Below are 14,162 nucleotides of genomic sequence, written 5' to 3' on the forward strand. Positions count from 1 at the left end.
TACTCTCTGCTCAGGCGTGCTCCTATTTAATTGAACCCAGCGGCAGCTGCCTCCGTGAGCGCGGTGCCAGCGGGGTCAGGCTGCCCAGCGGACCAACCGCTTAGGCCAAACCCGAGCTGGGCTGAGGCGTCCGGGAAGCGGAAGGAGCCCGACTGGGAAGCCCAAGGGTGTGTGGTCGTGTCGCTCGTGTGCAAGCCTCAGCTTCGGTGCAGGTGGAGAGCTCGACCTCGCCCCCGGTGCTCTGCGCCCCGCCGCGGACGCTGGGCTCGGTCCCACTCTTCCTGCAGCTGGCAGGAGCGGAGGCCGGAGTTGGCGACGCTCGCTCACCTGTCGGAGCCCGCACCTGGGCAGGAAGCGGGGCCCTGCGGCGGGGGCGCGCTGGGTACCGCGACCTCCGCCCGCCGCCCTCCCGGTGCAAGGACCACACTGCCAGGGAGGCAGGTGTGGGGGCCACTCCCAGAAACTCCAGGCCTCTGCCCCCCAGCTCCTTGCTGCCCCCAGGCACCCTCGGTTTGGCGCACCCCGAAGGCCAACTGGGGTAGACGCCAGGGCTGCAGGTCCGAGACGCTCCGCCTCCTTCTGCCACTTAGAGCCACTAGCGCCAGCGGGAACCCGTGCGCTCAGCCTTAATCTGCGGTCACTTTCGGAACTTTCCAGGCAAAGACTAGCTAGGCCCTTTGCCTCCCAGCGACGCCGAGCTGCCGCCCGCCTGGGACCCCACCAGGGCCGGGAGATCCCGCTCTCCCCCGCGCCCCACCGCCGGGCACCGACGCCCCAACTTTTTACGCGCGGTGCGCGCCCCCCGACTGGCTGTCGGGCTCCTGTGCTAAGGGGCGCGCGCATCTCCGGGTGCCGGCCGCGCCCCCATCCTCTCGGCTGCCCCCCCACCCCCCGGGAACCGCCGAGGGGCCGGTGTGAGCCAGGATCGGCCGGGCCCTCGCCTGTTCCCAGGGCTCCGAGGCCATCCCCGGGGAGCGGGCCGAGTCTCCAAAGTCGAGGCAGCCTCGTCCCTTTCCTTGCGCTCGCGGGTGCGTGTGCGGGTCGGCGGGGCCGACAGCCGGCGGAGGAGCGGGGCGCCGTCGGGGCAGCGCCATGGCGGGCTGCTGCTGCTTGTCTGCGGAGGAGAAGGAGTCGCAGCGCATCAGCGCCGAGATCGAGCGGCAGCTTCGCCGCGACAAGAAGGACGCGCGCCGCGAGTTCAAGCTGCTGCTGCTCGGTGAGTGGCTGCGACTCCGCGGCCCCGCTGCCCGCGCTCGGGTCCCTCTTGCCCCCTGGGGGCCCGCGGGCCGGTCACGGGGGGCCTTACGCACTCTCCAGGTGGGCGACTGTACAAGGCTCCGCTTCCCTGCCCCGAACAGACGAGCCCAGCATGCCATCAGGCCTTGCCTTTTTGCTCCTCTCCCCCAAATCCCCTTCACCCCATCCTTCTGCCCCAGCGCGCACGGCTTCTTCGGAGCCTGGGCTTGGACGTCGGGGCAGGTGGTGGGGAGCTGCCTGGTGAACACGCAGCTCCAGCTCGGGCCCGGACCCCGAGCCGCCCTGCTCCGTTTTAAAGTAGTGCGGCTGAGCAGTGCTTACCAAGTGTGGACTGTGCTCACCTGTGCTCGCATCACGGGGCCATAACCTGGGAAGGGAGTAACCTCTCCCCATCCTGGAGAATTAAAAATGAAGGCCCTCAAGATTGGTAAATTTGCTTTGACAAAAGACAAAGCAGATACCGGATCAGTACTGGGGGGACGTCCCAGCCCTGACCACTCACCCTACTGTGACCTCAGTCACCTCCTTTTGGTGACTGGCCTGGCCAGTGTTTGTAGCAGGCCCAAGCCTCCCCGCTCAGCTTCCCTCCGGGTGTGCGCCTTCCTGGAGTTCGGACTTGGTTGCCCCAGCTGCGTTGACTAGTCACTCATCTGGCTCTTAACTCTCCAAAACAGAGAAAATGTTAAGGCTTGCCCAATTTATGTCCCAGGGCAAGGATCTCACCTTCTCTGACTTTCTAGAATCCAGTTCAATCCATTTGCTATCTGAGAAATATTTACCTTTTCCTTCAGACAAGGATATTAGCAGTTAGATCTTTCTAGATAGTTCCAAGTGTTTCAACTCTTTCATCCCTTCCAGACAGGAATCCTGCCTTGTACCACTTTATTAACCTTGAATATTAGGAGTCACCCTCCCAGAAAGCTTCAAGGAAAGAAAAGGTGATCTAGTTAGAATAAAATGGAGAAAGCTTTTCATCAATATTGGCTACAGGCCTGGGCAAAGGAACCGTTTTTGCATTTATTCCCCACCGGGATTTAAAGGGTGTATATGGGGATGTCTGGCCTTCACCAGGCTGTGTGCCTCCCCACTGGGCTAAGTGTCTGCAGGTGGGGGGACTGCCCACCCAGAATACATGTTGTCCCCTCTCAGACTCCCATGGATTCCTGGCCCCAAGCCTGCTTCCATGGCCTCTGCAAACGGGGGAGGGGGCAGACCTCATCCCTGAGGAGTGGCCAAAGGGCAGCTATGGTGGGGTGATGGAAGAGCTTGGAAATGTGGACTGAGGATCTGCAGGTGTGCCCCAAGGCCTCCCTGAGGGGAGAGGGAGCCTGGGCTGGGGAGAGAAGAGATCGTGTCCATTGGCAGGGCTGTTGAAACAACCTGTGTCTGGCCCAGAACCCCCAGGGGTCTGCAAATTCTAAATTGTACCTGGCCTTCCAGGTTGTTGGAATGCTACGTTTGTCAAGGGAGCAGGATTATGTGACAGTTGGCTAGCTTGATGACCTCCTTTAAGCAATTATGTGGGCCTCCATTTGTACTCTTGCCCCAGGCCCCACAAATGATAGGAGTGGGCCTGGCTTTGGTTGCACACTTTTTCTTTTCAAAGGCAGTCTGTACCTTCTTTCATTGTGGCGTATGTTGATTTGTGCCAGTGTATGAGATACAGTGTCTGGAACACACCAGGAGCTTGACAAAGGTGGTATGGCTCAGTGTGCAGCCAGCCTGGAGAACAAGCCTACTTTCTGGGAGTAAAATGCTTATATTTACACACAAAGTAAGGGAGAAATGTTTGTAAGGTAAGTTGTTTGCCCTGGAGGTCATGTTTAATACCAGTGACTAGATCTGCGTCTTTGTCTCCCCCAGGCCTTTGCCCAAACCCTCTTCCTGCACCCTCCAGGCACTGCCTCATCTCCCAGGATCCCCATTTTCATTGTGTACCGCTGTGACTAGCATACTGGCTCAGTGCTACTTAAAAACCAAAGAAACAGTTGCCAAACCACGTAGAGCTGTCAGGAACCCCTAGGAAGGTAAGGGAGCCTGGCCCACTTCCATTTCTCCCCAAGATTAAGGAGGGGGCAGTGACCTCAAACATAAAGGAAACAGGACATGGGGCAGCCCCAGTGACACAGCGGTTTAGCACTGCCTGCAGCCTAGGGCCTGATCCTGGAGACCCTGGAGTCCCATGTCAGGCTCCCTGCATGGTGCCTGCTTCTCCCTCTGCCTGTGTCTCTGCCTCTCTCTCTTTCTGTGTCTCTATGAATAAATAAAGAATCTTAAAAAGAAAAAAAAAAAGGGAATCAGGACATGGTATATGCTGTTTTGTCCCAAGTTGTGCAGTCTGAGTGCAAAATTCACCTGAGTCTCCATAATGGATGAATTAGATAATCCACTGCTCAGATGCCTCCGGTGAAAACTCCACTTTGCGAATGGGAGGTGAGCATCCTGTGTGGAGTGTGGAATGACCTGAAAAGCCACTCTTTCACAGGAAGCATGATTTTTACAACAAAATAAATTTGAGGAGGTTTCTGAAGTGCATTCAATAGAGCAGTATCCTGTTTACACTTAATAAAAGCACAGGTCAGTGTCCGCAGGGAAAGATAAAAGCTGCTATCTGGTTTGGGCTAGTAATTGCAAGATGTCAGTGTGATGCCTTTAGCTGAAGGAGATTGGGGGGCGGGGGGGGGGGGGGGAGGCGGGGAATAAAGATGATTGAATTTAGTAGAAAGAAATTCCTTATCAGTTCCTCAGATAAAAAAGTAGGACCAAAAGGAGTTCTGCTGAGAACCCTGATGAGTACTATTCAGTGCAGGAAGAAAGTGTTTGGACAGTAGCAATTAAATGGGATCTTTATTTTTAATATTAAATGAGGTTTAGTGAAGTGTTGCTTGTTAATAGTTGAGTGTTTCCAGAAACTGATGGCTTAATTTTGGATGCAGGCCTCATGTTGGAACTGTCTGGAAGGAATGTATACTAGGGAATTGGTATTTAATTTATGCTGACATAGGGATTAAAAATGTAAGCTCTGAGACCAGACTACCTGGGTTCAAACCCTGGTTGTACCCTTTTTTAGCCATTGTCTAGCTTCACTTGGGTTTGTCTGGTAGTGGTGTCAGCTATATTCACTCTATTTTTGAGTATTTTTAGCCAACAGTGAGGTGTTATTTTCTATTTTAGTTGATCAGTTGCAGGTTGCATAGCAGTTTGTCTAAAATGTCTTAGTAGTGCTTTAACAGTAATGTTTTGCTTCAAATTTCCCTTATTTTCTGAGCCATAAGGGATTTCGCAGTCTCTCTTCCTACTTACATTGAAATAGGTGAAAATCTGAGTTCCCTAAAATCCTATTGCATCGGTTATAGCAAAATCTCATTTGGAGACTAATTATCATGTTCCTAGGCTGGAAATCTATTAGAGGAAATAGTGTAAGGAGGGTGGTTTTCTCAGAAAATGACAAAATTTTAGCTCTATGAAGAGGAAAAGGAGTGAGATGGTTAAGTATGCCCTCGCTCCTTTATTCTTCACTTGGTTCAATCCAACACTTCCCAAGTGCCAGGCACTGCTCAGTGCCAGGGATCTTTTTGTAGGTGAAGTACTAAATTGGAGGTGTCTGTTCACAAGTCCTTGGTGGGGGGGGGGGGGGATGCCTGGGTGACTCAGTGGTTGACCATCTGCCTTCAGCTCAGGATCCTGGAATGCAGATAGAGTCCCACATCAGGCTCCCTGCATGGGGCCTGCTTTTCTCTGTGCCTGTGTCTCTGCCTCTCTCTCTCTCTCTCTGTCTCTCATGAATAAATAAAATATTTCTTAAAAAGCCCTTCGAGGGGTCCTTGGAGGCAAATTTTCATTGAGTTTCTTCTTGGCTTTTTATGTGAATATTGTGTTCACTACAAAATAGATGTTAATATAAAAATGCTTCATTTTTGGTCCCATAATGTGCTTCAGAATAGGGGACTGTGTGACTTCATCTGTGGCTTATGTTCATTCTCGCTGGAGTAAACTAACCTCACTAGGTAGTCTGCTTCCATCCATGACACAGCAGTTCTGAAGACATCTCAAGAAGCTCTTCCTTTTGCCATTAATACAGAGCCTTTTCATCTTTTTAAAAAAATATTTATTTATTTATTCAGAGAGGGAGAGAGGGAGGGAGAGGCAGAGACACAGGCTCCATGCAGGGAGCCCGACGTGGGACTTGATTCCAGGTCTCCAGGATCACACCCCTGGCTGCAGGCAGCGCTAAACTGCTGTGCCACCAGGGCTGCCCCTACAGAGCCTTTTCAAACCATGGACTTTCACCCTTTGTACATTTTCAAATAAAGTATGTTGAGGTATAAATTATATCAAATGTAGAACTCTGGATATATGATGTTGTGTCCTCTGAAAGTCCTCTCTGGAGGCATACCATGTCCATCTGCCCCTCATTGGTGATGTTAAGTTCAGTCACTTTTCAAGATACTGCATGTTGTCTCTACTGTCTAACAGTTTTGTAGGGAGACACTTTTTAAGGCTAGGCAAATATCCTGCTCCTCACCAAGCTATGCTTCTAAATTTAGTAGCCATTGATAATTCTGATCACATGAATACCATGATGGCTACAAAATGATTTTCCAAGTCCTGCAGTCTCCACATTTACCATTTGGCACTGGATAATTTACATGAAAGAGCCTTCCTATCACCCCTATTTAATATCAGTACATATTCATGATTCATTGGCTTTTACTTCATCACTATACATAACTGTTTTGACACTCAAATTGTACTTCCTTTGTGCGATGAGACACCCTTAAGGCAGGTTCTTGTGCCACTGCAACATGCTGCATCAGTTTTTTTGAATACTTTCTTATTCTGGCATAAAGATGAGCCTGGAGCTTCAGTGACCACCCTTCCCAGATGGGAAGTCAGCCGTTTCTCTACAGGGCCTTGGTTACTTTTGGTGGCAAATAGCACCTTTTAGGATGTTTAGGGCCCTGGAAACAAAGATAGCAAATACACAATTCAAATCACTCACTAATATCTATGTATCTGAAGAACCACATTCCTCAAGGCATGGAGTTGGAGGATGAACATCTTGAGCCTGTAATGCTGTGAGCAAATATGAGAAAAATCTGACAGTGGAGCAATATAAACAAAATATAAAAAGAGTCTTAACCCTCAAAGGGTCCCCCCTCCTCCTTAAGAGATGCCTTATGGTTTGTAAAAAACTTTTCTTTTCCTGTGACACCTGAATTAAAGTTTTCTTGTAAGAACACCCATGTGTGGGAGTTGCAGGGAGGTGGGTAGCTAAATGGAGAAAGCAGAGAGGGATTTTTAATGAGTCAGTGTAGCAAGGCTATTAAACTACCAAGGACAAAGGTTGAAATTCAGGCAAAAAGGGGACTTTACTGGAAGAATTCTCACCATGATGTCTCATGAAATGGAAAGAAATAAATAATAAAGACAGGAAAAGCCCAAATACCAGAGTGTTTCTGAGGCTCTTCTACGGGGTCCAGCCTTCAGCATGGGTTGGCTCCATTTTCTTCCAAGTTCAAGAGCTCTCTGAACCTTTCTTGTCCTGGTTAAAGCCTAAGATCTTGATGTGACATGAAGGTACGCTCCTGGACCCATCGATTCTGGCCAGGAGCCGTAAATCAAGATGTGCTCTGTCATCTGAGTATTGATGGCCTGGAGTGGGGCTCTGTAATGGTCAAGCAGCCCTTGCTGCAAATACTGTCAAAGGAATCAAAGTGTACTGACAGAAATCCAAGGGCTCTAAAGGTGGAAGGCACTACAGGAGTCTTTGTGGGAGCCCTAATTTAGATTAGGATCAATTGTCTTTCTGCTGATGGGTAAATTAATGGGTTGTCATGTCAGCCGGGGTTCTTAGCCACAAGCCATTTATTGGAGAAGAAGAATTTATTGGAGGAGAAGGAGGAAGTTCACAGAACCGATGGGAATTGGACAGCAGGCTCAGCCAAAAGGGCATGATCCAAGGGAGTTTTGACACTGCCATCAGTCTACACTGCCCAGCATACAGCCAGGGACTCCAATAGCAGTTGGGGCTTCACTGGACACTTACCTCCACAGCAGTGCAGTAAATCATCTGTGACCATCTCCTATATCATGTATCACTTTGTAAACCTCAAGCCATCTGTTTGTGCTCAGCTTCCAGGGAGCTGGGGGACAGGTAGCATGGCATGATGGTAAGGATGTGTTCTCTGGAGCCAGTCTTCCTGGGTTTAAAAATCTAGGCGAGTATGTCCCATTGGGCTGCCAATACCCTGTCTGGGCTAAGGCCACTTGCCTTCCATTTTGAGGTCACTGGTAGAAGTAACATGTTCTTGGAAGGACACCTGGATAGGAGGGTCAAAAGCAGCTCTGTTGAAGCCTCTGCTGAAGGCTCTGCTGGTGCCTCTTTTCAGAGAGCAGGGTCCTGATATGTGGCCATAACTTACAACCATGAAATGAGCAGCATGTTAAGATTTGAATTGCCTTTTGGGGGGGGGGGGGGGTTGGAGAAGGCTCTGAGTATTGGATATATAACCATGAAGAAGATATTCTCTCTCAACCTCACGGTCCTCACCGGGAAAATGAAAGGTTTGGATTAGGTGACCCCTGATATCTTTCCAATTCCACCATCAAATATCTTATACCAGTGGTTCTCAAACTCTGTTCCCAGGAGCATCAGCACCTCCCGAAAACTTGTGAGAAATGCAAACTCTCAGTTTCCATCATGGCCCTCTCAATCAAGTTCAAGAGTGGGGCCAGCAATCTGTATGTTAATAAGCCCTCCAGACAGTCCTGATACATGCTCAGGTCTGAGAACCTCTCTTATAACATTGGTCTGGCACCCAGAACTAACCAGCTTCTGATTGTCTTGCACCTCTAGGCTCTAAGGCAGATACTCTTATTTTTCAGCAAATATCCAGGAGGCCCCTGAGACTGACCTGCCTAGGGGATGATTTCTTTCTTGAAGTTGAATAAGTTGTTCTCTCATCAACTTGATGAAGGGTGTTCAGAGTTAGGTAATTTGTATGGTTATTTAGCATTTGTCCCCATGTGCCAGGTTGGTGGACAAGGAGCAAGCACATGTGTATGTTTACCTCAGTAAGAGGCCTTATAAAAACAAGTGTTCTTATTTCTTAAAAAAGATTTAATTATTCATGAGAAACAGAGAGAGAGAGAGAGAGAGAGAGAGAGAGACAGAGGGAGAAGCAGGCTTCTCACAGGGAGCCTGATGTGGGACTCAATCCTGGGATTCTGGGATCACACCCTGAGCTGAGGGCAGACGCTCAACTGCTGAGCCACTCAGGTGTCCCCGAGTATTCCCATTTATATGAAACCTTATGATTTGATGTACTACTCAAAAAGAGGTGTTTCTATAAACTGCAGTGGCCTTATGGCTAATACCCAGAAAGTAGTTACTTTCTACCATGGACTAAGTGGTGTAAAGGAAGCATATTCTAGTAAGAGCTGCTATATATCTGTCTTCTCTTTGAAAAATCACATGGAACAGTGGCTGATATTTCCTACCAAAGGGTATTACTCCTGATTGTTTAAAAAAAATTTAAGTAACTGATGCCCATATTTTGTACTTTTTAAAAATGAATAATAGGAAAAGAGAACATTTATTATTTTGCCTGAAAGGTATCTGGATTGTTGGTCCATTGTCAATGACCCACAGATTGATTAACCATGCTGCTGCTCTCTTGACTCTGCTGTGAATACAACCTTCATTTTGAGTGACTCATTCCCTGAATTTTTGTTTCTAGTACTCAGCTACTGTGTAATTGAGAAATACAAGCAATTATATTACTCAGCAGTATCAGATAAATGAAGATGATAAATCATGTGTAGAATCCTTGTCTAATCTACGTAGTGTGTATTTCATAAATGGATGTCTGCAACTGACTGGAAAAACTTGAGCTCATCTCTAACTACAGAGTTTGAGAAACAGAAGTGCGAACTTGCATTTTATGAATGGAGTAGAAAAGGTCCAGAGGAGTGAAGAGACTCAGCAGATGTCACGAGGCTTGGTGACTAGTAACTAACTGGCAAAAAGCCAAGGCTAGGAGTCCAGTCTTAGTTGCCAACTCATTTTTTTTCATAGGTCAGTCTGATTTCTTTTGTTGAATTTCTTACTTTCTAAGGCAACATTGATTCTAAGATGTGTCATTGATTTGAAAACAGCTTTTCAGGAAAGCAAACACCGTAATAAATGCAGACATCAATGCAAAGGCATCTTGACCTTAAAAATGTTAATTTGTGTGCCAATAAGTCTTGGAATCAAAGATTTAAAGGCTATTTATTTTTCCTTTTTTCCTCTCTAATCAGTACAAATTTAAAACAAAGCTGAAGTACTCCAGTTACTGACATGGAAGTAATTCATGAAACTAGTATAAGTGCTGAAATTAAAAAAGAAATTTCTGTGTATTGCCATCATCCCACTTCTTTCTATTTCAAGTAAAACTTGCAAAAAGTTGTTTCCTGGATTTGTGGGCTTATTAGATATAAAGAAGGTTAAGGAAAAAAATGAAAGCTACCAAACGTTGTGAGAGTTCCAGTGACTGAGTGATGATAGAAACATGATTCAGTCTGGGAAGAGTTTTACACGAGACCTTGAACTCCATGGAAGTTTATTCACTACTGACCGCCTGCTCCCCCACTTCCCCACCCCAGTGCTGAGTGCAGACCTTAGCTTAAATACTGGTTGAATAAATATGTATGTCTCTTTCTCTCCATGAACTAGAGGATGGGTAGGATGAAGAATTCCTTATAGTAGCTGGAGGTCTCTATTGTTTGAGGTACTTTAGAAACATTCATGGAAATAAGACTGGCATGGATTGAATCTTGAAGAAAAACAAAGTAGAAAATTTCAGAATTGATTTTTTTTTTACATGTCCAATATCTTAGCTACCTACTCATGTTGAACATTTATGCCTAGAATAGTGGTGTCAAAATATGGAAATCAAGCCCAAAATATGGAAATCAATCCTGGAATGAAATATATTAGTAAAATAAATTCCTTGTAGTTCCATAAAGACTTTTCCTAATAACTACATAAGATTTTGATAGGTAACTGGAACTATAGTTGGGAAATTTATTAGTTTTTCTTCTCTATTGCTTTATTCTGAAATACTTTTAAAAAATCCTAACTCATCATAGCTTCCATGTAACTTTTCTAAACAGGTGGTAGATCTGCCTATATAAAAATAAAAGAATTAGGCCTTATGATTTTAGAGGCTTATCTCATACTTAATTTTATCAATAAGAAATTTCAAAGCTCTAAAAAGAGAATCAGTCATTATAAGGACTTAAATCTTCTGAAGCTTAAGACCCAGTTTGGTGTGTTAGGAGCCTAAGCAAATCTCATAGAAATTTACCTCTTTCTGTGCAGGTAACAGAAATAATCATCTTATATTGCCCTAAGTGGGGATGTTTGAAGTGGCAAGGCATGATGTGCTCCACATATATTACGTTTATTGATGTAAGCCTTTGAAATTGGTGTTATCATTCAAATCAGTGGCTTAAAAATTTTAGGATTTTGAGTTTGTTTTAAAAAAAATTTGAGGGCAACCCTGGTGGCTCAGTGGTTTAGCGCCACCTTCAGCCCAGGGCCTGATCCTGGAGACCTGGGATGGAGTCCCATGTCAGGCTCCCTGCCTGGAACCTGCTTCTCCCTCTGCCTGTGTCTCTGCCTCTCTCTCTCTCTCTCTCTCTCTCTCTCTGTGTGTGTCTCTCATGAATAAATAAATAAAATCTTTTAAAAAATAAAAAAAAATTAAGAAAGTTAACAAAACTTGCCAAGTAAGGATGTTAAAAATATTGTAGCATACTCACCTAAAAAACCACTTAAAAAGTGCCCTTAGGGCAGCCCGGGTGGCTCAGCAGTTTAGCGTCACCTTTGGCCCAGGGCCTGATCCTGGAGACCCAGAATCGAGTCCCATGTTGGGCTCCCTGCATAGAACCTGCTTCTCCCTCTGCCTGTGTCTCTGCCTCTGTGTGTGTGTGTGTGTGTGTGTGTGTGTGTCTCATGAATAAATAAATAAAATCTAAAAATAATAAAATAAAAAGTGCCATTAGACACTGTTAACTCATTTCTTCATATATCAAAAATGGAACTCCTTGAACGAAATGGGAAAGTCTTCCTTTTCTCTCCCTAATTCATGCAGTCCTACCTGTCTATATCTCAATAAATGGTATAAATGGTCCCACTTACCACTCAGGTGCCCGAGACAGAATCCTGAGAGTCTTCCTTGATTTTTTTTTGCTGCATCTAACACTAGAAATGAAATAATAATAATAAAGTTAATATTTGTTCATCCAGTCTTCCTTCTAGACACTTGAAATGGATGATTGCATTTATTCCTCACCATGCTTTGAGGTACAATTAGTATTATCTTTTCATTCTACAGATGGGGCAACTCAGGCTCTAAAATAAAGTTCACTGGCTGGACAGAGCCAGGGTTTTGAATCCAGGCAGTCTGACTCTGGAGCCCTGGTTCTTAATCAGAGTCCTGCTTCTATTTTCTAGAGCCAATGCCTCACCAAAATCTACTCCAAAAGGCCCAAGCTCTAATGCTATTTCTTGGAATTTTCTTTGCAACATCTCTTGTCCAAATTCACCAACCTCTCCCTCACCCAGAGTCCATTCTTCATGCTGCTGCCAAAGTGACCTTGTAAAAATATAAATTAGATTACTGTTTTCCTGCACAAAATTTTTCTATGTCTTTTGACATTGGGTGCAAATCTAAAACCTGTGCATGGTGTGTGTGACACCCTTTGTCCCCTGCTCCCTCTGTGCCATTATTCCCTGTGATCACTCACTCCTACCTGTGGGACTTTCTTTCAGGAACGTCAGTGGGCCAACCTCCTCCTCAGGCCTCAGTACATGCTCATCTACCCACCTCCAACATGAGATATTCGTAGTCTTCTAGCTACCTGCTACTTATTTTCAGAATGCTTCTTAAATATTCCTTTCTCCCGGAAGCCTTCACTGACTCTGATCCAAATTAGTTCTCCTAGAATATTCTTCCATAGCCTATTCTATATTTTTTACTTGAGATTTTTCTTATTTCTTGAGAAATAAGAAAAACTATAAACTATAAACTTCCTTTTAGAAGTTTAAACTTCCCTTTTAGAACTGCTTTTGCTTCATCCCAAAGATTTTGGATTGTTGATTCGTTTTCATTAGTCTTGGTCTTTTTGAATTTCTTTTTTGATTTCTTGGTTGACCCATTCATTGTTTAGTAGCATAGTGTGTAGCCTCCATGTATTTGTGTTCTTTCCAGATTTTTTTTTTTTTGTATTTCTAGTTTCATACCTTTGTGGTCAGAAAAAAATGCATGATAGGATTTCAGTCTTCTTGGATTTGTTGAGACTTGTTTTGTGGTCTAGTATGATATATCCTGGAGAAGGTGCCATGTGCACTTTAAAAGAATGTGTATTCTGTTATTTTTGGTTGGAGTGTTGTGTATAGATTTGTTATGCCCATCTGATCTAATGTGTCATTCAAAGGTACTGTTTCCTTGTTGACTTTTCTATCTGGATGATCTATCCAGTGACTAAGTTGGGTTTGAAAGTCCCCTACTATTATTGTATTACTGTTAATTGTTTCCTTTATGTTTGTTAACAGTTATTTTATGTATTTAGGCGCTCCCCTGTTGGGTGCTTAAAATTGTTATATCCCTTTAGCTTTGTTGTTCCCTTTATCATTCATTCTGTAGTCTCCTTCTCTGCTTCTCCTACAGTCTTTGTTTTAAAGTCTATTTCATCTGATACAAGTATTGCTACCCCAGCTTCCTTGTTTTCATTTGCATGGTAAATGTTTTTCCATCTCTTCACTTTAACTCTGCATGTCTTTAGGTCTGAAGTGAGTCTCCTATTGGCAGCATATAAATGAGTCTTGCTTTTTTTATCCATTCAGTCTTCATGTATTTTTTGATCAGAGGATTTAGTCTATTAAGATTCAAATTCATTGACAGGCATGTACTTATTGCTATTTTGTTACTTGTTCTGTGTTTGTTTTTGCAGTTCTATTCCTTCTTTCTTGTCCTGCTCTCTTCCTTTGTGGCTTGATGGCTACCTTAAGTGTTAGGTTTGGATTCCTTTCTCTTTATTTTTTTGTCTGTATCTATTATAGACTTTTGACTTGTAGTTGCCACCAAGTTCATATATAACATCTTCACTTATGGCAGTCTATGTTAAGCTGATGATCACTTAAAATTGAACCCATTTTAAAAGCACTGAAATCTTTACTCCTTCCCTTCATTTTATACATTTGTCCTATTTTACATCCTTTTGTGAATCCCTTGATTGATTTTTGTAAATACAATTGATTTTTAATGCTTCTGTGTTTTAAACTCCATATTGGTTTTATAAGCGATTAATCTACTACCTTTATTATATGTTTGCATTTACCTATGAAATTTTTTTTCATAGTTTTCCTACTTCCAGTTCTGGCCTCTTCTTTCCCCTTAAAGGGTTCCCTCTAAAATTTCTTACAGGTCTGGTAGTGATGAAGTCCTTTAACTTTTGTTTGGTTGGGAAGCTCTTTATCTCTCCTTCTACTCTGAATGATAGTTTTGCCAGGTAGAATATTTGTGGTTGCATTTTTTTGTTTCCTTTCAGCACTTTGCAGGCCAGAAGGGAGTAGCATGATTCATGCATTCAGTCTCTGCTGATAAATCAGCTGAGAGCCTTAAGGGGTTTCCCATGTACATAACTGCTTTCTTTCACTGCTTTTCAAATTCTTTGTATCATTACTTTTTTAGTTATTATGCATATTGGTGTGCATCTCCTTGCATTAATCTTCTTAGGGACTTTTCATACTTTCTGGATCTGGATGTCTGTTTTATTCTCTAAAAGTATAGATGTTTTCAGTGATTAAAAATAAGTTTCAAATAAATTTTCTGCCCCCTTTTCTCATTCTCCTT

At 44.5% G+C, this 14,162-nt stretch overlaps 1 protein-coding gene across 1 annotated transcript in view; it reads left to right on the plus strand.

Annotated features, from left to right (window-relative positions):
• The first annotated feature begins 221 nt into the window (after positions 1 to 221).
• Positions 222 to 14,162, plus strand: part of LOC121478324 (guanine nucleotide-binding protein subunit alpha-14) — a 183,222-nt gene continuing 169,281 nt past the window's right edge. Inside the window, exon 1 of the mRNA XM_041733290.1 lies at positions 222 to 1,216. Coding sequence (XP_041589224.1) covers positions 1,093 to 1,216 — 124 coding nt within the window. The 5' untranslated portion in view covers positions 222 to 1,092. The remainder of the gene's footprint in view (positions 1,217 to 14,162) is intronic.

This window comes from Vulpes lagopus, chromosome 2 (genome assembly GCF_018345385.1).
Source record: "Vulpes lagopus strain Blue_001 chromosome 2, ASM1834538v1, whole genome shotgun sequence".
NCBI classification, from domain to species: Eukaryota; Metazoa; Chordata; class Mammalia; order Carnivora; family Canidae; genus Vulpes; species Vulpes lagopus.